Raw genomic sequence first — 26,123 nt, 5'->3', positions numbered from 1 at the left:
CTGTCATTTGCAGACTACAGACTCTGCTACTCCAAACAGCCTGTTATTAAACCCGGCTCTGTCACTGATCTAACAAGGCTTATCTAAGATTTACCAATAGAAGAAAACTCTTCACCATCAGTGGGAACAGAAAATGTTTATGTAATTGAAGAAACCATAAGTATGACTTGAGTAATGTGCTTAACTCCTCTTCAAACAGGTGAGAAAAGGAGAGAGAGGGAGAGAGAGAGAGAGAGAGAGAAAGAGAGAGAGAGAGAGAGAAAGAGAAAGAGAGGGTGATGTGGGGAGAGAAAAAAACAGAGAGAGAGGGTGAGGGGGAGTCAAAAGGAAAGAGAGGGTCAGGGAGAGAGTGAGAGGGTGGGTGAGAGAAAGTCTGTATTTGAGGATCTACGTTTGTGATGAATTGCAAAAGGAGGATTTATTTTCTGTGAGAGTATACAGTTCTGCTGTGGCATCGGCCACTGGGCTTGCATCAGGGTCACACTGAACATGCATGAAATCATTTCTCTATTCATGAAAATTTACTGTGATGTGTTACAGATGGGTAGTTAGTGTGTATATGTGTGTGTGTGTGTGTGTGTGTGTATGGGGTATGGGGGAATGCGACAAAATCGAAAGAGTATAAGAAAAAGAAATTTCTGAATATGCCAAAAATCCTTACAAAGAGTTGCTTAGGTAAATAAAAAGATGAAAAACTACAAACAGAAACAGAAAGTAAAACAGAAAGAGCACAGAGAAAGGGATGCTTTCCAGACACGAATAATGCAAAGAGTTATAGCAGCTAAACAGTACAGGCATATGGACAAAAACCAAGTCTTTGCCTAGAGCTTACCAAGAGAGCTGACACAGAGACAGAGAGAGCCAAATTGACAAATTGAGTGTGTCTCAATTTCTTACAATAACCTTCATCAACAAGCCACACACTGCACTCAAGCTGCAAAAACAAAACATTTACAGATACTTTCAGCTCCCTGAAACAGACTGAGTGAGCAGAAAACATGTTTTCAGATGGTTGTTGTTCTGCAGCCAACAAATACTAGTTTTTGGAGCTGGACGTAGAGTTTATGTATGCAGATATGCAGCATAGTGTAGAAAAGAAGTACACCTATTCTGTAAAGAACTTATCAGATCAGTTAGTTTCAAATGCAGTGCATCCGCCTAGATGTGTATGTCACGTTCTAAATGGATTATTTCTTTTTTTGTTCAGACACTGCCATAATAGATGTGGAATTTAGTAAAGTTTCATAATAAAAGCACTGTCAGTGCATGCCTGCACATACCGGTTTGGCCAGTTCACAACGCAACTGAAACAACAGGACCAGCTTTGCAAGTGAGTTTCTGTACTTCTGCGTTGTGTGCTGAGCAGTTGGTTGCTTTCATTAGCCCCAGGGTCATTTCTGAACATTTGGGGGCCCCAAGCAACATCCTACTTTGGGGCTCCCATCCAGCTCAATCTGGTGTTATTTGTTATGCAAGAATGAAGAAGTAGGTAAGTAGGTAAGGTATTAATATTCATCAGGATGAAATGCAAAAGACAGAATAAGAGTTTCATATCACGAAGAACGATATTATACAAAACGCTTCCGAGCCTCGTAGCTCTGGGACTGTAAGCGAATACTTATGTCGCTTATAGGAAGAAACGGCCCTATCAACTCGCTAATAAAGCCCTATTGTTCAGAGGGTCGCGAAAGGAGTTCTTTTTTGTTTCCCCACCTGTTTTGGGACAGCCCCTACCTTGCTGCGCTTCGATTGGTTGCTAGTATCCCGCTTCCAGCGCAGGGATTTGTTAGTGGTTCATATTCACACGCATTCCGCCGCGCACGAGCTAAGCGTGGCTGACCGCTCGTATATCAGCCTATCCCAGCGCGGGAGGGCGTGGCTTGGCGCAGTACGGGTGTTACAACAAAAAAGGTAACGCGTTGGAGACGCACAAGCCAAGCACTCGAGGCAGTGAATCGTACGTGGACGCTTCCACACACACACACACACAAAATGTACTAGTTTTAAACGCAACACTCCGCAAGGAGCGCCCGAAGGATTTTCCTCTACTGGATATAACCCGTGGATGAAAAAGAGAGAACACGACTTCGAAGTTCCGTTCATCTCCAACAGACTTCATTAAATGCGCTCGGTGAGTTGGGTTAGTTTACTTTACAACAAGAAAAGGTGATTTAACATGACATGCCGAGGACTTGTTGTAGCCGTTTTAGCTTCTTGAACCTTATTCGTAAGAAGGTCAACAGGCTACAGAAACATGCAGGCAAACATGCAACAGGGTACTAAGCAGCATGAAACGAGGTAAGAAATAGAAAATCAGATTTTTTGGCATCTGTGCGCCTACTGTAGAACATCCTGTCACCATTTCTGCTACACCTCAGAATCAGTGAAACATAGAACACATTACTGAATTCGTTGGAAGATTATCTTGAGTAATCGCATGTAAAACGTTTAAGATATTTGAAACGAACACAAGTAGCCGGGCAGCCTGGGTTTCATGTATTTGGAGCTGGTGTAGTAGTCCAGCCTGCGTAAGACTGCTGAAATTACGGGGAGCGAAATGAAAAGCTCTGCTATGTGATAGTCTAAAACTTTTTTGAACTGAAATTATAAATCCGAGTTTTTTTTTTTTACTCAAGCCACCCCTGATCGAGTGTTTTTGTTTCCACCGGGTTAGACCCATAGCAAACTTCGAGAGTGTACAGGTTCAGCAAAGAGCTTTCCTTTGAGCTGCTCAAAGGCAGTGTGGTGGCTTAGAAGCAAATCTGTTCAGTCACACGGAGCGTAAAGGAGATTAACCATTCTCATTTCGGGGTTAAAGATCTTTTAGGGTTTGTTAGAGTCGAACTTGAGGTGCAGTAGAATCATCAGTTAACTGCCTTTCAAACAGAATAAGGCTGATCTCCTCACACAGTTCGTGTTTTGTGAAATCCCATTGGCTTCTTTTGTAATAACGGAGGGAAAACAGATAACGATAGTGACTTATAAAATCCATTGTTACTCCCCTATATTTGCAGTATACCTTTTATTGTGAAGTCAGGTGTCTTTCCTTTCCCTTTTTAAAGTTTGTAACTGAATCCTACATTAAAGTTTATTGCATTAAGTGTCAGCGTATATTGCCTGCTGAGGTTTTAAAGCATACATTCATTCATTTTCTATAGTTTGTACATTAAAAAGCTTTGGTTGGAATGGGCTCTGGAATATGGGAACATACTTGAATACAATACTTAAATCTATGTGTTAGTTAATATGGGACAACTGTATGATAACGCCATGCTTTAATTCCATTTCCCACTAAAAATATATATCTTAACTTCAATTCGCTGGTTTATGGTATTTCATTCGGATCGCTAAAAACTAATTCAGTAGTAAGTTGTAGCTGAAAGTGTAATAATAACAGTTTTCTCAAAGCATTTACAATTACCTCATGGTCCATCATACCTGCATCTGTCCTATAATAAAAGTTATTTTATAGACGGCCAGGATGAATTTTTCAACAAGCTGTCTTTGTGTTTGTATTATGGAGTTCTTATACTAATAAATGCTGTTGAAGAGTTATGAAATATTTGGAGTTCATGAAAAGGAGTCAGGATAGAAAGGGAGATGCCAAGAGGGGAGAAAATGAAGGGAGAACATTAATGCGTCTGACTGAGAGGTGGGATTAAATAGCTGGGAAGTAGTTGAGTGCATGCTTGGAGTAACACAAGTGAGTACTTCTATGTTCTATCTCTTGTGGAGTATACGCATGATCTGGAAAGGGAATTACTAAGATACACTCCAAACATTAACCTTAAGTTCTCCACCCTAGACTCTGATATGACCCTTCATGTGAAGGTCACAGCTTAAGTCAATGCCACAAGAAAAAATAAAAATAAATAAAATCACGGTTATTCTACTCATATGCACTTTAATCTCCACAGGACATACATCACACAGCCATGACTACTGACATATAGGACAACATTTGAAAATAATGAGTGCTACACTACTGCCAGAATTATTATTTCCAAACCACTTTTGGTCAAAGAGATAAAAAGGAGTGACAAAGAACTGTCTGAGCAAAGCATGTGGCAAACAAAGCCTCACTGCCAGTTTTCCCTGCAGTTCATGTAAGGAAGAATAACATCCCCCTGGTTTTCCCCCCACTGCCCTGTCCAAGCACCATCACTCCAGCAGAAAAAAACAGAACAGGACAGTGGGTTTATTCTAAACAGACTGTTCAAACATACACACATACCCAGAAAGACGCTGCCAAGGAAACAGGATGTTCTTAAAAGGCTGCGTTGCAGACTTATGCCCATGTCTACCTGACACCTAAAGAGTAGCTGTGAAATGCTTGCCTTCAGACAGTGTATCTCTGCTCTCAATCTCTTAAAATGATTCTTTGTGTTCTTTTTTGCTTCTGTCTAATTGACTTGACACACAGGACAAAGCCAAAGCAAGCTTTGCCACTTCAGCAAAAAATGAAGACTAGACCTTTCTGCAAGGAGAAACGAGTAAAATCATCAGAATAAACAAGGGAGAACATGCACAGGTCACAGTTTCAATGAGTACTTTTGTTAAACATAAGACAGCAAATCAGTATAAGCCATGGTTAATAATTTTGTGGTGAAATTAAAAGCTTTTTATATGAGAGCTCGCTAATAGCGATCAGGTGCTTCTCCAGGTGTCCAGCCCTCACTGTCCCGTCCCTCTACTTTTCTGGGAGGTGCACTTAAAAAAGCCCTCAGGCTTCAAAGGCCCATAAAGCCATGCTGACCAAGCAATGTGTGCACGCAAACCCAAGTATGATCCCTGCCAAACCAAATTGAAGAAGAGCTTGATATATGGGGCCAAATGATGCATTTAGAAAAACCACTTCAAAAAGCCTGCGTAAATGCACACACGCGCACACATATGCATAGCCACAAGCTCTTCAGCTGCAAGACAAACCCCAAATAATGTCCCACTCGCCTTCTTTAGTCTCCAACAGACATGCTTTAAGTCTTCCATCAGCCATTTGCCTGCACTCTTTCTCTCCCTCCTCGACCCCCCACTCCCCCAGAACCCTATGAATATGACAAAAATCAGAAAAATGCCAGGCCACTTACCAATTTCCCGCTAGATGAGAGAGAGAGAGAGAGAGAGAGAGAGAGAGAGAGAGAGAGAGAGAGAGAGAGAGAGAGAGAAACACAAGGAGAGGGAGTGTGCACATCCCTGAAAACCACCACAAATTGCAGCATTTCAGCCAAGCAGTAAAAAAAAGAAAAACGACTTTTAATCTAAAGATTGTAATTACCTCCTGACTGAACTGTAATTGGGGAAATGAGGCCTGAACCAGAGAAGGCAGAGAGCAGCTCCAGAGCAAATACGCAGCCACACAAAGACACACTCATAGCTGTGTTTGACCACAGCCTTGAACTCCACACAAGGTCAAATGCTTAACTGGCTACTGTTAATGACTAATACAAATTCAAACAAGTCAGTAAAAGAAACTTTTTAACTTCACTCAAAAACTCATTAGGTGATAAGCAGAAAGTGAGGGCTACCTGAACTTAATGTGGTATACTAGATTTGGATGCAACCAGGAAGCAGACAGACTGTACGGTTGTTGGTCATGATTAAGCACGGGCCAGCATAGACGACTTCACTGACTGCAAGCAAGAAAAACTACATACCCATACATACCCACACAACCATAGTCACAAATATGACCACATATGCTATGTTCAGACTATAAACCAAATTTGTGGGTTGATGATATTATTCTGTGTTCAGGGTTGCTGGGTCTAATTCAATGAAGGCTAGTGACACTGATATGTCACACAGTGGAACATGTGGAGTGTGTGTGTGTGCCCTATTCTCACTTGGCCAGACATGATTGTAATGAGAATACACATCTAGGGAAAACTTGTTAAGCTTTTGGTGCTTCTGGTGAAATGCACTGCTTGCAAGTTTAGTTTTCCTCTAAAACCCATCACCGAATTCTTCTAACCTGTGCTCTTTTAACATCCAGAGTACAACCAATGACAAAAGCAAAAAAGCTTGCTAATGAAATGCTAACGACCGACTGATATTCGCTCTCATTCTCCTAGCTTTGTGTGGCACAATCCGCAGGGTGGTTTCGTGAGCTGTGTGGGTCTTTCATTTGGACATCTTGTCAGCAGATGAGTGCTGGCCATTAAAGAGTGAAACGACCTCAAACCTAGCACTAGATTCAACATGGCTGGCACTCTGACACTGATATAGGACCAGCTTCCCACAGAGAGAAGAAAAAAGAGAGAACTAAGGCAAGTACAAGAGAGGACTCTACTTTCGGATACTATAAGTAGCCTATATATGTGTCAATTCAAAAGTAGACACTTGGTGTAGGTGGTCTTTACAAGTATCGTACACACTCGATTTTAGCATAAGAGGTGTGGGAAATATCTTGGGTTGTGCTGTACTAGATGACAGGCATCAACCTGTTCCCTGTCCTTTCAAACATTCTTTGAGATAGAACTGATTGTGACAGCAGTAATGATGTGATGTATATATTTGTGGTGGTGGGGGGGGTGGCATCTGTAGCTTTCCACTAGGACTGTAGTAGGTAGTATAACCTAATGAAAGAGAGTTAACTGGACTACTGGTTTGCTCCAGATCTTCATTTTGCTAGGGGGCAAATTGTGTAAGAAAAAGTATGGACAAACAGCTTTTTTTGCAGAGCTCTAACTTGTTTTCCTTTTTTAAATGGAATTTTAGGCTGCCAAACTGTCCTAAATATTTTAAATACAAAACTTAAATTACAGACGCAGTGCATTATTGAACGCAATTGATACAGACTGCCAGAATTTCTTTTTTGTGCCTTTTGTATAGGGGTGCACAAAGGACAATATTTTGTTATCAGTATTTATCGTTATCATATATTATGTCGCAATACACTTATTTTATGGATATTGTCAGTACTTAAAGAACATTGCCCAACTGTATATTTTATTACAGAAAGAGCATAACAGTTGAGTTTAACTAGATTTAGTGCAGCACAGTAAAAGAAATAGGGATGCACAATAATATTAGAATCAGCAGATAATTGCTTACAAAAAATACCACCTTCCAACAGACATTTAGATTTGACTGATATTTTAATTTTATGTGGCTTTTTATTTATGTATATTTCTTGCCAAGGCAAATCCATGTGGATGCAGTCCCAATTTCCCAATCAGCAGATATGTACATTAAAAATATCTGTGTATGTCTTCTTACCCTAATGTGAAATGAACTGAATAAAGATCATTGTACTAATTGTGCTGATGTACTGTGTACTGTTTAAACTGGCAATACTCTTTCTTTTCCAACTTATCAAACCTCTGAAAAATTTCATATCATCACATATATGGTGTATCATGAAAATGTCATATTTTTGCCATATTGCCAACTGCAACTTTTGTTCTCTCATTAAATAGCTTCAAACAGATATGAGGATTTTGATGGTAACTGTCAAATATACAGTGACTGTGTCTTTTTATCTACATGCTGTTACCTTCTACTGACTGAAATGGTGATATGCATGATTATTCATAAAGATAGATGCACAAATACACACACTGTGTCAGAAACTGACAAGTGAATCAGACACTTACGCATCCCCCTCAAGCATGCAGCATGAGAATTTGACAGACACGCAAAACACACACACTCTTAACACCTCAGAGCCGATACTGTAAGACAAGGAGCTGACAGAGCAGAGAGTTGTCACCCTGCATTCCAACCTGAAGCTGTTCGTGTGCGTGCGTGTGGGCATGTGTGTGTGTGTATGTGTGTGCGTTCCAGAGAAACGCCTACAGCACAACTTGGTAGCAGTCTGTACACAATTCTCTGGAATCTCTCTCTTTTTTTTTGCTCTTACCACACATTTACATGCAAACCCTTTAAAAGAGAGCACACATCTGTCCTGTGAATGACAGGCTTCATTTTACTGTCAAAACGGCTGCTGCTACCACCAATCTGCTCTGCTAGTCCCCTACAGAAAATTCAAATCAACACTGTACACATGTATGTATAATGAACAGAAATGTTTTGCACTGTAATTGCATTCTTGCATATTTTCATGTCACTGTGTCACACACATACTCCTACTGCAAATTAAAGACATTCAGGCCGCTCTCTAATTAACCACTCCTCTTTCTCTTCCAGGAGCAAAGAAGGTCATACAGAAAGACAGAAGGTGTCCAAGAAAACCAGTGAGGAGAAGGAGAGAGAGGAAAAAAGGAGGAGAGGGAGTGTCTTGTAACACACTGGTGAGTTAGTACTCATGTTGGTTATCTGCTGGTTAACTAGATAGTGAGCATCCACTTACCCAACTGCCATTACATGAGCAGTACTGAATCCTCTGCTGAGTCAAAACTATTAAATTCAGTTAGGACTAGTCTGCACTGCGAGAGTCATATTACATTTTTTTTAAACAATTTAGAAAGAAATCTTTACAATGATTTTGCATTAAAACTTACAGCGAGGCCCAAAAGTTTGAGACCACATTGAAATGTGGGATTTTTTTTCACTTAAACCTGAAAATAAAAATAGAACAGACAAAAGTTATCAACCTTAGACAAAAAAAGGTTAAATAAAAAGGATATATTTGCATTGCAGACAAAGTGCCCCCTGGTTCCTATCACAATTGTACAGATATCAGAGTCATGAAGTTTCTCTATAGTGGACCATTTCATATAAAAACCACCCTGAATGGCTCTGTATACAACAATTGAACAACATAAAAAACAAAAAAATGAAACAAGTGGAATTCTCCTTGAAAGGTTAAAGGGGACACTGCCAAAATCTGAATGTATCACTGATGGTATATTAGGTAAAACAGGATTATTCCTGGCTGTACTTGTCCCTCTAAGGCCTTTGTGTGGCTCTGTGTGTCAAATCTGTAGCATTTATGCATGAGGGATTTTTTAGGGGCCTGGCCAGACATGCTGCTGGCCCTTGAGCACTTTGTGGTGGTCGAGATTGTGTGTATGTGTGTTGTCCACTACTGTAGTGCCTACGATCTTACAAGGGGCCATAAAGGATTCAGCTAAATGCTCCCTATTTATTCTCCTTTCCGCTGCTCTGGCAGGCAGCAGACCACGTCCTATGGCCAGAACACACACCATTATACTTACTAATTGTCTTATGACTCTTCCAACCTCTTAAACTCACACAAAAGGCAAGTAAGTTGAAAGAAAGCATGGATTATAGGCTGCATTCAGTGGCTGTCTCATTGTATGTGTGAATATGTGTAACTATAGACACACAGACGCACACACATATATATATGCACATTTATTATTTCTAAAGAATGCTGTTCTGCTCCAAACAGTAGTAAATTAATCTAGTTTTTTGTGTGTGACTTTTCTCTTTAACATTAAGCTTAGCATTTAATATAAAAGCTAGAGCAACTTTTGCTAAAATTCAGTGCTGACTACTAGAGCTAGGCCTTCAGTTAGGGCCATAAATGTCAAAACCTATTCCAAAAAAAAAAGAAAAAAAAACATCGATGATAATGCTGATTTCTGCTAGTACCCCTATGGGACTTGTAGTACTTCCTAGACTAAGGTAAAGGCGTTTCACATTTTTGGCCTTTCTAGACTGAATATGGACAATTTATGCACATTTGACGTTTTGAACTTTGTAGCAGTTTACAGTGACTCCATCAATAATGCCATTCCAACAAATAGGACATATCTAGGACTCGCAGAAACCTAAATTAAGGTTTTTCCTCCCAAAATAAGTCTTATCCACTGGAAATCACAATGTGTTTGGTTGATTCCACTGTCACTTTCTAATTATGATAGTTCATCTGACACATTAGGCTTTCAGTTCAGCTACTGAAGTCCTAAAAATGGGAGAGCTAACTGCTATATCTCCCTAGATCCTAGGAAAAAAATAAATCCTGACTGGATAATTTTACATTGAGCATTTCAAGAATTTAACAGTTACAGTTTTGTTTCCAACCAAAACTTAACAATGAAATGAGAATATTACAACAGTATTTGCAAAGTTAAATACAACAAGCATGATCATTGTAATAAATAAAAAACAAATAAAAATTTTGGGCATTTATTTTTTAATTCACAGTGATCATTTGGTCTTCTCTGAAGGCCTAGAAGGCCCTGAGGGTTCCCCACTGCTAAGATTACAATAAATAGTAACATCTTGCTCCTATTTGTTAGTATGCAGACTGCTTTCTAAGCATGACCTCATAGGTAGAGTCTGTTTTTGCATTAAAGTAAATTACACAAGCCTATTCGTAGATAAAGTGAATGCAACACTACTAAACACCTCCATCCAAAACTACACCACAGTGCTAAGATTTACTTAGGCTTTACAGCATCTTTTCATGCACTCAAACATACAGTTGTGCATTACTAGACATACAGGTGATACTCTGTTCTCTAGGAAAAGCTTGCTGGACAGCTCACTGCAGCCCAATGGAGTTTATTTGCTCTCATTTATCTTTTTTATGTGCTTTGAGTGTAAAAATGTCAGTGGGCTTGCCGGGTCAGCGCACTGATGACATGACAGTAGGACTAACTGATACAGCACATGTGGTCTCCATCCATGCCTGCGCACAGAAACAGAGAATTCTGAGCGGCTCCTAAAACCACAACAAGGGCCCATTTCTGAGTTCTGATGGCTGTATGGGCGTAAAGAGACTCATGGGATTGGCCCAAATTGAATTTGCCGTGCTGTTTAAAGTGGCAAGAGTACGTGTTAAGCACATGGTCAGAAAAACTGAGGAAGAGTGTATATAGTGCTTCCTGTGCTTCACAGTACTGGCTGTACGTCTTGTTGGTGACAGTGGCGTTTTAGGCGCCATAGAAAACTATACTTAAAAGCTATTTATCAGGGAAGTAAGCATTTATTGCTCATAAAAACACTAAATTAGAATAAATACAAGCACTATATACACAGAGTGTATATAGTGCTTCCTGTGCTTCACAGTACTGGCTGTACGTCTTGTTGGCGGCAGTGGCGTTTTAGGCGCCATAGAAAACTATACTTAAAAGCTATTTATCAGGGAAGTAAGCATTTATTTGCTCATAAAAACACTAAATTAGAATAAATACAAATTATGTTAATACAGTAAGTAGTGGCTTTCAGTACATTTAACCATTTCCAAACCTCCCCTCGAGGAAGTCCAGTATTATTTGTAGTCATTATCCTATACCTGGTTTGACTAAAAAACAATTGTTTATGATTAATCTGATGTGCTGGTGATTGAATTTAACAAATCTGTGTGATGACTGGAGGTGACAAAGAGAAATGTGGAATCAAACTTTACTACTTTTAACTAGCTCACAATACATTAACTACCTTTTTTATAAAACGTTACTCTTAGTATTTTTTTACTGTATTCATGTTTGTTTTCACTTATTGTAACGCTACATTGTGTTTTTACTGACAAAAATACACTTTCTGCCCAAACAAATTTTAAACAATATGCTTAGGTGTATAAGACTTTTGCACAGTACTGTATGTATGTCAAAAAATGTCTATGGTTAATTTTTGTCCTTTATGATATTTATGTTTACATTCATTAAGCAAACACCAGAGCGAATTACAAACTGTAAGTGATAACTTACTGCCATCCAAAGACCTCCCAGAGTATACCCTACAGGACACCTGAGAGGTGGTCCTAGTGTATAACTTGTTTGTTTTTTCTTAGTTGCTTTCTGCTGAGTTTCAATCAGGTGCAATAATGAGAGTGGCGATGTGTTACTATGCATTAGCTGACTGACAGGGCTTAGCACAGGCAGATGTGAACAGAAACGGACTCCACAGCTGGAAGCAGAATTAGTGCAAGAGCTGGGTGGCTGTGGGGACTTGGCTCATGACCAATTAGAAGCAAGTGGCCAAACAATGAACACTTAATAGCAGACAAACATAGGGTTATGTTGTTCTGTTTATCTTTCATGTGTGCATAACTGTGTGTGTGGGGGGGGTATGGAAAATGCCTCCTGGCTGTTTGACTTGAAGGATCATAAGTGGCAAAACATAGGAAGCCAGTAAAACAGGTATGCTACAAATGCTACACTAAACCACATAAAATAAAAAATAAGAATGAGGAAAGATGCAACAACTGTCAACAACTCATACCTGAAACTCTCAATTGGGACAATCACAAGTTTCTATTTCTACAGTAAGCTCTTTCAACATCCTATTTTGATCTCATGGTTTAAACATGCAAATTTCAGCTCATGGGTTACGTTGAACGTACAGAGTCTGATAACTTACAGAGAACATGTGTTGAAGAGTTCAAGAGTGATTGATAGAGTTGGGGCATCTAAGTTTCCAAAGGCTAGAGGAGAGACTGATGAGTTTGATGAGAGCCAGCACCACAGCCAAGTGAAGAACAATGGTCTTCATTCCACCAACTGTCACAGATCTGCTAAAAGGGCAGAAAGACTCTCCACAAGTAAAAAAGAGAATCAGCTCTTGTTGTCAACTGGAGGGACTTTATAGTGCTTATTAAAGGAATACCTTCACCGTAAAATCTTGTAAGGTTGTATCAGTTAGTATGGTCATATTTGCATAATGTAGCCCCTAAAAATGCTTAAAAGTGTTAGCCATCTTAGTGTTTTTGAGTGAAGCTTTTTTTTACATGGACATGTGTATAATTAAGCTGTCCTTCTTCTCCTTTTACCTTTAAACTTCTAATGTTTAGGGTTGGGTAATATAATGTTGTTCACAATATTATTTACAGTATGTTTTTAAATGTGATAGGATTTTGCCATATCACAATATTGTTACTTAACTACATAGGACTTGTGCTCATGATGCGTAACAATGATCAGTGCTGCAGAGAGTAATACCGCTGACACTGAGGACGAATTAGTTCCTAAATGAGGAGCTATGTCAGTAGTGTGGAAGGTCAGACTCAAAACAAACAAGTAATTTGCAAAACTTGGAAAAACAGTGTAACCACAAAAAGTGGTAACATATCTAATTTATTTCACCACGTAAAGCAAAGACACTGGCATGAGTACAATGAGTGCCAAAGACTGTGTGAGTCTCAAAGCACAGATGATCTGAAAACCGAAGGTGTCTCAAACCAACAAACCATAGCAAAGGTGGTTCGAATGAACAAACCAAACCAAATGTTCAAATGAATACTGAAACAGTCATGTTTTGGTTAGCCAAGGACATGATGCCTATTCAGACTGTGGAAAAGGAGGGAATGTTCCTTAAAGAGTTACATTTTTGCCATCAACTTCTGTGGTGGAATAAAACAGATGATATGTTTTTGGGGGAGCCGTGGATACAGAATGTCTCATTATCAGTAGTAGTAGTCCAGGCGCACTTAGTATTATACAGTAGAATGTTTTCTGCTTTAAAAACAATTGATGCTGCTAAAACTCTCCTCTGATAATCATCCATTTTCCCTGATGACACTGCAACAATGGCAAGGTTTCATGGCCAATTCTAAGCATGTCACCATTGGTCGCATACCCCTATGAGGCACGGAACAATGTTTTATTCAACATCAACATGTAAACGTAGCTTGAGGGTAACAGTATGTTAGATAGTGAAGTTTATGTACAAGGATTTCACAAGAACAATACATTTAGAACTGTCCATGCACTCGGGATACCTGTGATGTAGTTATGTGTGAATTGTGTTCACTGCTGTGTACAACAGTCTGCCTACCACAGTGCACAACAGAAATGATCATTGTTGGAGCACAGGTATCATCAGCCTACTCTTATCAGATCTTAGCTTTCTTGTTTGTGCTCAGTCTACTGTTTTAGTGTGTCATGGCGTTTCCAGAATGTGTTTTTCAGGATGGTTAAGAAATGTAGATGTACAGGGCTGCTTATTTGCTACTGAAGACCCTGACAGCAGCCTTCAAGCCTGCCAGCTCTAACCGTCATGCACATAAGAGAAAGAGATATTGTGGCAGATGTGAGGCTTAAAATTTTTGGATTCCTTTCATTCTCGCCTTTCTGTTTGAAGAGACCTTGTTTGTGTGTCTCCCCCTGTGTGTTTGAGTTTGGATATGTGAAATGGAGGAGTAGGAATGTAAAATGTTTACCTGCTCACTGGAGCAAAGCGAGACAGAAACTGTTGCAGTGTTTCTTTTGCAACTGAATGATGTCGGGCAGACAAGAACGGCATTCTCAAATTAATAAGCTTTTCAAAGCTAGTCACGGAGGTCTAGAGTTTGTAATATGTGACTGAATGTAAGAAGCTGGTGAAGGAAAGGTATGTACCATCATTTTAAGATACCCTTATAAACCAAGGGTATGTTGACATGCATCTACAAAGGGCTTAAGTGATCGCAATCTTTACAGAATGATAAGAGTGGCAGAACAAGGGCTGAAGTGTGTACCTCTCCACATGTCTGAATGCCAGAACAGGTTGAGCCAGTTGAAACGCGTGCTCACAGATACTGGTGAATCACATGCGAGACGAATGATACTTAAACTGAAAAAAAGAATCAAATAAGGCACGCACACATACTAGCATACACACACACTTGTCCTGTAACAGTATATGGCCACACAAGCAATTCAGCTTGACTACCCTAACTATGCAAAAATGGAAATTCCAGGATGGTTGCTGTCTCTCTCCTGGCCCTTGCGTCATCTTTTCTCTTGGCGTTATTTACTGTTTGGCCGTTCCCTCCATGTTCTTGCTCGTGTTTAAACCCTCACAGCTGTAGCAGCTGTGGACCCCGCACAGCGCTGTGCTGCTCCTCTTTTATTCCTTTCTACTTTTTCTGTGCTGTCGTCCAGACGCCAGCCATTGCTGGACCAAAGTCGCTCTCCCATACAGAACAAACGACTCCTTATAGACAATGGACGCATAGTTCAAAGTAAATTAATAGTGATAAGCTTTCTTGTCCTTAATGGTAACCAGCCATTCAATTTGGGAAGGGATCTGAGTAGAAACAGCCATCTCTTCACATGCATCCTCAGTTCTTGATAAGCAGGCACACCAGACAGGTGCTTAGGTTCACGAGTAAGTTAAGGAGACCCATGGGTCATGTCTCTCTCAGTGCTTGTGTGACCTCTGACCAACAATGCTTCTAACCCAGGATCTGATGCAAGATGACGCTAACTTACTCTGAAGTCGAGTAAAATTAACTACAGGATGCTATTCCGTACTCCAAAATAGCTTGGAACAAGTTGATTGTCGACCAGTATTGACATTCTTTCTGGGTTTTCAAAGGGTATCATATGAGTAGTTAATCTAAATGAGGTATCTTTCTGTGTTGACTGACACACGAGAAGGGAAGGGGGAGCTGACAGCTGAGCTTTGCGTTAGAAATGGTTCCCTGTAGCCGATCTCGCCGAGCTCTCTTTATTACAGTAGATTACAGATAGGCCCACATGATGGAGGACACAGAGACAGCTATGAGAGTAAGTGTCTTGTGTCAGACTGTCCAGAGTCGTAACGTCTGGCTTTTTCTGATCCCCCAGATAACAAAGGCAAAGGAAATAGCCAACATTTCCTTATGGGCTTTAAAAGAGCTAGCTGACCCAAAAGCCCCAGCGCTCTTCAGGAAAGCCGTGAGCAGACATCTGCAGGCCACCCTCCCACTCTTTCACTCCACTTGCCCACTCTTGTCCCTGGAGCCTCTGTGCTGTAGCGAGTGCAGGACCTGTGGGCTGGCATTGTGGCAGCATCCACTCAGACACACGCTCAAGGTGTCATGTTGCAGTACACCCTGGGGGAAGTGACATACTCAAAGCACCTGCCTGTGAAACTCTACCTGTGTGTACCTGCAGCAAACTCAGCCCCGTTATCTTTGCTCCGTCAGCCGGGCACGGGCCGAACAAAAGTGGAGACAAGGTTTGGTTCCAGACAACACACAAAACTACAAACGTGCCCCTTGACCTCAGATGGAGGCTTAGACAACTAAAAACACTCCAAGCTTTGTTGCTTTGGTCTTGCGTTCCTTCCAAAAGTGGGTCGACTGAGCTCACAAACTAAGATCGTTATCTGAAATGCAGCAAAAGCATATCACATTCAGATTATGCTGGCCATTAAAACCCTATTCAGTTCAACTGTGCAGTGCAGCTCTAGCAGTCACTGTTATTCTGTCATGACAATTCTGAACATGATACCCTTTATGTACTGTTATGAACAGCCCTCTTATACTAAATCATATCAAGATTGGATCTTTATAGTCATAGCACAGTATCCCACACTGGTGTTAGTGAGACATGTTTTTCAGACCCATTCATTCCATCAAACTTTCATGTTCCCTGCAGCACATAGTATAATGGCACAGCCATAAAGTTTTTTTGTAGTGAGCAGCTCTGATTGTAGTCATTAGTCACAAAAGACATAGAGATGGAGAGGGGAAACACAGACATTTGTTACACATGACTGCATTTAAGAATTTAATTGAAAAAAAAAAAAATCCATCAACCATTCAAGAGCAGAGAAGGCAAAGGGAAGGGCTTGTACATTTGTACATGTACATTTTCTCGTGGTTACACATGAGAGTATCAGAGAATGACATTTTTCTCTCTACTCCTCCACTTTAAATCTGTACAAATATCAGGCACATGCACAATGGAATCTGGAACTGAAAGGATCAAAACTGAACATTACAGATGCTCCCCCAAATAAGGCTGGCTGAGATAGTTACGTCTTACGGACATGAGGTCTGAGAGCAAACATTCAAGAGAGAACGCTATTCCTGCTCTCTAGATTGGAAAGCTTGGGTAAGTTACTTTCTGCTCAATCTACAGCAGTGTTGGCCAGTCAAGGGCATCTGACAGCTCACTTGGGGAGTCAGTGCTCTCTAAACTTCCCTAAAATTGTTTTTTCTTGTTTTGAATTATCTGCTGTGGCTGGCATGCATGCATTCACACCAAGTCCAGTTCTGACCTGGTTCAAAGAGTCATGAACTGTCTGGTCATTCCCAAGTCAGAAGGCTCCATGTCAACTCGGTAACAGTCTCACATTTACACACTGTGTTTGACCAGAGTGACCAGAGTGAAATTTGTGACTCTCTTATTTTTTGTAACCATGCAAAACTTGGAATCATGTCCTGTAACTGGTCCATATTACGTTCTCACTCTCAAATAACTGCACCACAGTTCACATGGAATGGATTAATGCAGACGTTCTCAGAGGTTCTTGGTGTAGTAGTTTAGTGTGCAACAAAGTTCAAATGTTCAAATGAACCACACTAACAGGCGGTTTGGCTGTGCCCTAACACTGAGGAGGTAATTGGGTAAGAAACCTCAAAAGACATGCATTAATAAAACATACCCAACATAACATTCAAACCAGACTAGTTAACATATCCAACATGGTTTGAATTGTTGACAACAGGGTCCAACTCTGCCTCTGCAGCTTCCTCCTTTACTCATCTTCCTTCTTCCCTCTTGATCTTTTTCTTTCTCTCTCTCATGCTGCCATGGCGCTTTGCTTTATGGCCATGTGCTGTCATGTTGAGAGATGTTGGTGGTAGTGATGCACTGTGGGTGACAGGGTCCAGCTGTGGTCTTTGGGGGTTGGGAGTGTTAGAGGGATGCAATTTAAAGAGGGGGCCTGCTGTTTTATCTCAGAGGGAGAGCACACCGTTGGGTTTGTCTCTTCTCATGGCTGCAATGCTTCTGTTTTCGTACCATAGCTGATGTGAGGTTTTGAATGTTGTAAAGTGTGAAAAGTGTGTAAAGCATGCTGTGATACACAGTTTTCAGTTTTTTTAGAATATTACAGAAGTGCATACATTTTTCTTTTGAGAGATGAGATGCCCTCTGACTAAGACACTCATAATTTGGAGTGTGCTCTGTTCGCTCACTTCTACACCTTCATAGTAGGTTTGGCTTAGTTCCCTCATACATCCCCCACTTCCCTTCACCTTCCACACCACACAGTGGAAACCCCCATCTGCCTCCACATCCCACTCAGACCTCCTGCTGAAGATAAGGACTGTTAATGTGGGCCTTACGAAGCTCTAATTGCTGTGCCCGTCTTCACTCGCTCAACTCCTGGATTTGTCTGTCTCCTCTGTTGCTGAAGAAGCTCTTCTGTTCTTACTCCCTCCATTCCCTCACACTTGTTTTTTCCTCAGGTTTAGAAAAGGATGCCAACGAGGGAGAGCAGAAAAAATCCTTTCACAGCTCCTCTTAGTTTTCTTTCTTTTGTACTTTCCACGAGTTGCACTGCTAAAGGCATCACACTAGAATGTTCCTGTACCATCACAGTCAGTTATTTAAAACAACAGTTCAGTTTCAATGCTAAATACATCTCTCCTAATGATATGGATAATTCATCCAGAGCTACACAGAGGCCCAAATGTTATAACAAGAGCTTTATGATGTATAGGCAAATACAGCAAGGCATTCACTCTCCAGTTTGTCATTAGTCTGCTAAAATCCAGAAGCTGCCCTGAAAAGGTCCCCCTGCTCTTATGAGAATGTATTATTAAGAGAAGCTCTTTAAACTCAGCTGCTGCACATCTCAAGAATGTTTAAACAAAGACATTATGAGGGAGACAGGAGGAAATTACAAAGCCAAACCGAAGCGAATCACAGCCTCATCACCTTGACTTGACAAGTCATCTCTAGCTTCTTCCTCTCTGTCCTTTTGGCCTGCAATGCACAAGCATTTAAGTTAAAATCCCCACAGTCAGAAGTCACTCAGCGCAACTGGCACAAAAAGCTTTGTGCTAATCCCTGAGAGGTGATTCCCATTTGCTGGATGATAAGACAGTGTCTGCCAGATAGAGAAAGAGAAAAGAGGAATCAAATACAGCGAAATGCAGGGGGTTATCTGGAATTAGCCCGGTTGCAGAAGACCTTGTATTTTGTCTCTGCCATAATTTTTGCTGTGGTGGTTTGAATAAAATAAGAATTTAAACAGAACTGAGATCAGTGAACTTTTTAAAAATTGCTTTATAAATCAAGTAGAGTTTGAGTATACACATAAAACAAAAAGGAGGAAGCATACACAATAATGGCGAGGAAGTCCACGGAGATGTATCCCTGAACTATGTACATCTGCATTAGTATAAACATTCAATTAAATTATTTTTCAAAATCACATTTATAATACTTATGATACTAGCTAGATATCTTTGTTGTTACTTTGAGAATTACAGCATGCACCTAAACAAAAGAAAATGAAATGGTGGAAGAGTAAAAAATAAAAATAGTTTTCAAAAATACTTTGTAACCTTCCTTAAATGCTCTTCCTCAGTTCCATTGCCTGTCTTCAGCCAGATACATCCCTGTCTGGGCTAAGGTAATTTCCCTTGATCCAGTTTGTACTCAACTGGTTCTAATGACCTGCTATGTGCTACACCCTGCTTTCAATGTCTGCTTCCTCTAAATTCCTGATATCAGAGAGTGGGGCAGATGGGAGATGCAGATTCAAAATGCATCTATACACTGAACTATTACTGATCAAGCAGAGTTCTTACAAAGTCAAGCATCACAAAAAAAAAAAAAACTAGAATGCTTCTATTTGTTTCTCCTTTCCTTAATGTCCCCTTTCCTCTTCCCTCCACCTTTTCTTATTATTTTTATGAAATAATTTGGCCTCATGTCAAGCTGTTTCAGCATCAAGGTTAGCTGAAGGAGGAGCTCCCTACATGTTTATCTTCAGCTGAGCTTAGCCTGTTTTTTTTTCGTCCCTTGTCCTGCCTTTTTTCCCCTCACACTTTCTTTGCCTTTTCACTGTGGCCCATTTCAAAAGCATTGTCCTTCTTCCCAATCGTACAGTTTTGAATTCCTAACCTTGAATTTGTGCTTGTGAATAGTGTCAACAGCTCTTAAAGTAGCATTCTACAGTGCTCATTCATAAGTCCTACTCTTAAATGGCCATGCATGCAGTTGGTTTTACAAAGAAACAAAGTCAAATTAATTCCATTGAGTACATTCCCACGGTACCCAGACAGCTAAACCATGGGACAACAATGACCCCTGACCCTACAAAGCTAACTGACCGTGACACGCTGTGTTCTATGACTCTTGTTATCTACAAAATCTGTATGTGTTGTGTCTTTTCCAGTAGTACCTGCAATAAAACTCCTACGTAGGTCGCCTGTGCTTTTTTTTTATGAACATGCATGTGTCACCAATGCCCACAGATCACCAATTTCTCTTTGGTCTGAGTCATTTAATTAGAATGCCTATGATAGCATAATACTCTGGCATTTTGCAATTTGGCCACAGAGACTGATATTTCTTGCCCTGACTCCAAAAAGTTGTAAGATAGTGGTGATAAACATTGTTCCATTCAGAATGTGTCAGACATGAATCCTAATTAGAACTACTCCAGATTGTTACTATCTCAGACCTTCTAAGGGCTAGGATTTGAGCATTCATGGTCAAAAGGAGGGAAGAAAACAATTTTAGAAGAGTTCATAATACTATATCTGTCATGCCCCTTTGAACTAGCCTCCTTCTGACCCTTTCCTGCTTATTTGATCTCTTCAGGATATTTCAGGCATTTCTTATATGCCCATGAATAGAAGAATCATTAAATTAAAGAAGACAAAGAAAAAGTGCACATACAGCGTTGAGCCACCTTGTGCCAAGCAGCTTGGCAGTCACAATGTTTGTTGATTTTTAAATTTGCAACTAAACCTGCTTTTTGAGGATGGAGGTTACATCACAAACTCTTCTAATTATTACTAAGACACAAAACAAAATGTACAAACCTGCTCTTTTTCTTTATGAACTTCCTTCCTGACATCTGAGCTATGAATCACAACTGCAGTGTGATTTGTCTTTCTGAACATGACTCATGACTCATTAAGACAAATTAGCAGTAGTGACAACACAAAGACCCAAGTATATCATGCCTCATAAAGAAAAGATCATTTTAAGACTATAGAACAAGCTAGTTCTACCTAGTTCCAACCTAGGTGGATAGTCACACTGGCAAATATCGTACTGATTAGTCTGCCTATTGCAATTGGTTTGCAGTTAGTTATATCTGTCTTTCACAGATCACTAACATGTTTTCAGGAGAAAAGCCAGCAAAACTACAATCTGTGCAAAGGAGAACCGTGCACCATTGTGTGAAAAAATGCATAAATATTGTATTTTTAATGTGCGACATGGGCCTCAGGATTTGAAAAAGAAAAAGAAAAGAAACAAAGAAAAAGGGTACAAAGCTATATTGCTGGGATGGAATCTTTTACTTACTGTTGCAAAGATTTTTATGAACATGCATGTCTTTTAACAGCTCTCAGCTCTTAGTCATCCACCAAAGAACAGAATTTTGAGGAGTACAAACCAGGTTCTCTATTCTTTCAAAGTATTTCAGTGACCTCACAGATAGCTCTTAGACCATTCTGTTTAGTAGTTTAGTATCTATATTTTTCTTCTAGATTAATGTGTTTGACAAGATAAAAGAGAAGACAAAAAACACCAGTAAATTAATCAGAAGTCAGTCTATTTTGCCTCCATGGCATGATTTTAAAAGGAGGAAAACAATGTCAGTCTCTCTCTTTACTGTGCAATAAAACAGAGAATTTCACCTCAATGTGAACCTCAAATATGAACCTCCCCCACACACATACACACTCACACTGTCCTTATCATCTCTGAAAGAAAAAAAGAAAGAGAAAAAGGGAGATCTCCTCTCCTCTTCTCAAGGCCACTAACTCTTGTGATTAAACTCATACTAGAGGATGATAAACTGTTTCCTTAACCCAGTTCAGCTGGCCTGTATTTTCTTCTCTCTCCTGATTCTTCATTTCTCCTCTTCAGATATCTCTCATTCCCATCCCTTGAAATGGCTGTGCCGCATAACTTGTTTTTGGATTACAGATGAATCCTATGCATTTCTACCTACCATCCACATTATCAGAAACCCCTACCTTGTACGTCCACTTACTGGACACTTTATGAGTTTCGCCTACTTTATAGGTCCACTATATAGGGGAGCAGTTACAGACTGTAGACCATCTGTTGGCATGCATAATTTATTGCCCATCCTCTACGTCCTTCATCATTGGTCAGTTTCTGACCACAGGACCAATATTAACCAGATATCATTTATGATGCTGGTATCTGGCACACATCAATGACACAGCTAGGCTGAGTGGTCCACCACTCAAAAATATCCAACTCTGGTATTTTGCTCATTTTTTGTTAATTATTGAAGTTGTATATAATAGTTATTTTTTCTTTTTTCAAATGAACAATTTTGTATTTCACACTGGTTGGTAATGAGAAGTTTAAGTTCGAGCTGGCTTATTGTGAAATAAACTGAAACAGGCACCATCTTTGCCCTCAAGCTTTGCTCCTGAATCTAACAATTTGTGGAGACATATAATCAAAACATGTAAAACAACTGATCTTCCAGCTACTGAAGAGAACAACACACAGTAACATATTGTACAATATCATTTTAATATTGCTTTAACTCAGCTTACTTTGACTTACAGAGGGATGCTGACTGGAAAATGTAGAGATCCCAATGAAATTTGATGAAACAATGTGTATGACATAGTAATAATTATACCTTATACACACGTTATTGGAAAATAATGCAGCTTGTATAGTTCAGTGATCACTTTTGCACTTTCCTGTTTTCCTTCGGCTGAGCTTGTACAGCTTAATATTCATTAAGTAAATGTTCTTACATGATCTTGAATTTCTCGTTTCAGGCTCTAAGGGGTGAGTGTCAGCAGCAACATGAAGCCCTTCCTCCCTCTGCTGCAGCTGCTGCTCCTCTTCCTCCTATTGCCACCCTGTGCATGGGCCAGAAACTGCCCGAAAGACTGTACTTGTTCAAATCAAGACACCATTCTTTGTTTTCAGCGGCGGGCTATAACTATGCCTTCTGAAGTGCCTATGGCAACTAAAAACCTCTATGTCTTCCAGAATGGCATTGAGGCCCTGTACCAGGAGGACTTTATTGGGCTGGATAACCTGGAAATGCTAGATCTAAGTCAGAACAAGCTGACTAAGCTGCCAGATAATGTGTTTAAGCCACTCTCTTCCCTACGCAATTTAGATCTTTCCTCCAACCAAATCATGCACGTTTCCCAAGACAGCTTTGCCGGACTGGAGTTGCTAGAGAGGCTGTATCTTTATAACAATGCCATAAAAAGTATCCACCCTGCAGCTTTTGATGGTCTGGAGCAGCTACTTGAGCTAAAGCTACAGGGAAACCAACTGACCACAATGCCTGCCCTTAAAATGCCCCATTTGCTCCTGCTAGACCTGCGATTCAATAAAATTCCTTCACCAGGACCAAATGACCTTCAGACACCAAAATTAGAGTCACTGAAACTGGCTGGGCTGGGGCTGAGCACCCTGAACGAAGAATTCCTGAGTAGCTTAAAGAACATCCATGAGCTGGATATTTCTAACAATCAGCTAAGCACATTTCCTCCAGTGCTGCAGGAAGCAAGAGGGTTGGTCATACTCAGTTTGGCTGGAAATCCCATGGGTCCTTTGAAGTGGGAAGACATTGAGAATCTGACAGAGCTTCAGGAGTTAGATATTAGCAACCTCAGCCTGCAGACCTTGCCTGAGAGCATGACCCAGCTCTTCCCTCATCTGAAAAAACTTACTGTTGCAGAGAATCCCTTTAACTGCCTCTGCATGTTGGCTTGGTTTCCTAGATGGCTACATAACCAAGAAATAGTGTTGGGAAGAACAGAGGAGACTCGATGTCATTTTCCACCACGGAATGCAGGAAAGGTGTTGCAAAGACTGGGACATCATGATTTCGGGTGCCCTACAACCACCACAATCACTACCAGCACGATTAAGACCACCACTCTGGCCCACTCTCTAATCACCTCTTTGCAGAGTACAACACATATCATTCCCCTTCTCAAACCCAGTGATGACCCTTCTACAGAGACTGACAGTTATCTTCCACCTCTAGTCCCAGCTTCAACCAGTAGCAGTACAGACCCTGATTTGAGGACGAGTTTTTGTCCATCTAACATCTGCCTAAATGGTGGCACATGTTGGCTAGACAATCAGGGTTACCTTGAGTGCACTTGTCCACGTGGGACGTCAGGGAGATATTGTGAGAATGGAGAGAACACACCTCTATTTGAGGATGTTCCCACAGCAACAGTCACTGTGGTGCCTGAAATCACTGCACAAATAGTAACAAGCTCATCTATATTACTGGACCTTCATCGCTACATCGAGGTTCGGCCATTCATCCGTGGAGTCAAGCTAACTTACAGAAACCTCTCAGGATTAGATAAACGTCCCAAGCAACTGAATATTCCAGCCTCTTACCCTGAATACACTCTGCGTGGACTTCATCCTAATTCCACATACTCAGTGTGTGCCAGTCCCTTGGGTGAGCCCAGTGATGTAGATAGTGTGTGCACAGAGGCTCAGACATCCAGTCACCAGCCCCCTAGCGCACAAGTGGAAGATCCAAAGTTGACAACAATGCTTGTGCCAGCTATGGCTATTCTTCTTCTGTTAGTGCTAGTAGCTGTTGCTGTTAGTGTAGCTTGCTACATGCACAGGAAAAAGGCACATCTAGACTTAGATTGTAGTCCTTCTCAGCTGGAACTGGAGGGGGTTAAAGCAGGTTTGGACACTGGGGCCCTGCCCCAAAAGCAGCAGGAGATTATGTCCTCTCCATCTGCAGTGCAGAATGGTGGTTTGGACTATGAGGTTCCACTTATGCAAGATCACTGCACTGCCAACAACAACATGAACACTTTAAAGCCATCTTACTTTTGATATTTGGGGCTCTTTTCAAGATCTTTGCATTCTAAAGCATGAACTCTCTCTTCAGTTAAAAAAGGCCTAGATGGGGGGACCAACCAGCAAGTCTAGAGGTCCAGAGCCAAATTCCGCAATGTTATCAATGTTATTACTTTTTTTTTAAATGGTTCCCCTTAATTACATTCAGTCGTAGCACCATGTGCTTTTGTCCCCAGTTATGTAGCATAACACAGTCTGCACTGGGAAGCCTCTGATGGATATGGTCAGAGTTTACAAGATCCAGAAGTGCCTGCCAGAAGAACAGGTATTTAGATTTCACATTGTTTGTGACTCTAGATTCATTATGCAGTTTCACATTAGACACACTAAAACTGTTGTTCCCATTAATGCCTGAACCATTGAGGCAATATTTTGCTTTATAGCACCTATTGCAACTCGAGAGGAGTTGTACTTGCTGTGAACACTATCCAATATCTGCATTGGAAAATGAAGATGAGGACTTCTTCAGTCAGTTAAAGACTGATGCTTGTGTTGCTTTTGTCTGTGATACATGAAGTCAACACGTATGCGAATTTGTATATTTTGTATCTTTATTACTGTTTTGTTTTTTGTTTGTTGTCTATAAATACATGACTGTTGTCAGGCCCATTTTCAGCTCTCGTGACAAAGAAGCAGACAAAAAAGCATAAAATCTTTGAAGACTAAAATTGTTTGTACCACCAAGTCAATCAAAGGCTTTACTTTGCAAATGTCAGACAGCCTAAGTAGCTGAAAGTCTGTGCTGAGTTGAAATTATATCCCCCTCCTTTGATTCTTTAGCCTATAGTCCCCATGCCCCACAAAGGAGTTTCAGATAAGCAGGATTACTGAAATTAAAAAGATAAACAGTTGGCTGAAATCCCCATCTGTAAATGGTACGTTCATAAAATTTTTACAACCATACATAAAACAAACCAAGAAACTTTGCCTTAAACTTTAACGATAGTGTTTATGTTCTAGATTTTCCATGCTACGGCAGTGAGTATTACAGTAAACTATACTTTCCCAGAGGCAAAATTAGCTGCTGTACTGTTAACTAGCTGCTTAGCCAAAACATTTCTTAGAGTCAGAGTATGCAAGATGGCATATGAGAATTTGCACATACGTGGTATATAAAGCAGTAAAACCATTTCAGTCAACAGGTGCCAAACAAATGCAGTCAGTATATGTAACGGCAGTTACAAGTTCACACAGCACATTAAAAAAGAAAAAAAAAAACAACAATATAAAAACAAATCAAGGACGATTCTCTATTTTCAATTTGACTGAGCGTAATACTCAAATGATTGAATATAAGATGGATACAAAGGATGTAAAGGATATAAAGACACAGATACTTCATATTTTTAGGCTACATGCTACCCAAAAAGTACAGGAGGTCTGGGGGAGGGAGAGGGGTATGGGCAGGACAGTGAGTTGCTGTACTGATTGGCCTCTGTGAGGAACTCTTAC

General features: G+C 40.4%; 2 protein-coding genes across 3 annotated transcripts in view; one reads left to right on the top strand and one right to left on the bottom strand.

Moving 5' to 3' along the window:
* Window positions 1–26,123, bottom strand: part of LOC118821423 (mitochondrial import inner membrane translocase subunit tim16-like) — a 159,334-nt gene that overhangs the window by 40,536 nt on the left and 92,675 nt on the right. The gene's annotated exons all lie outside the window — the stretch shown is intronic.
* Window positions 1,948–25,895, top strand: vasnb (vasorin b). The gene is made up of 3 exons (XM_036590017.1): window positions 1,948–2,131; window positions 8,149–8,252; window positions 22,589–25,895. The coding sequence occupies exon 3, from the start codon at window positions 22,617–22,619 to the stop codon at window positions 24,645–24,647; it is 2,031 nt and encodes a 676-aa protein (XP_036445910.1). The 5' UTR covers window positions 1,948–2,131; window positions 8,149–8,252; window positions 22,589–22,616; the 3' UTR covers window positions 24,648–25,895.

The sequence above is a fragment of the Colossoma macropomum genome, unplaced genomic scaffold (genome assembly GCF_904425465.1).
Source record: "Colossoma macropomum unplaced genomic scaffold, Colossoma_macropomum, whole genome shotgun sequence".
Lineage (NCBI taxonomy): Eukaryota > Metazoa > Chordata > Actinopteri > Characiformes > Serrasalmidae > Colossoma > Colossoma macropomum.
This window is presented reverse-complemented; position numbering and strand designations above follow the sequence as displayed.

Coding starts and splice junctions, on each gene's coding strand:
- vasnb (XM_036590017.1), top strand. CDS start 22,617: ATGAAGCCCTTCCTCCCTCTGCTGCAGCTGCTGCTCCTCTTCCTCCTA.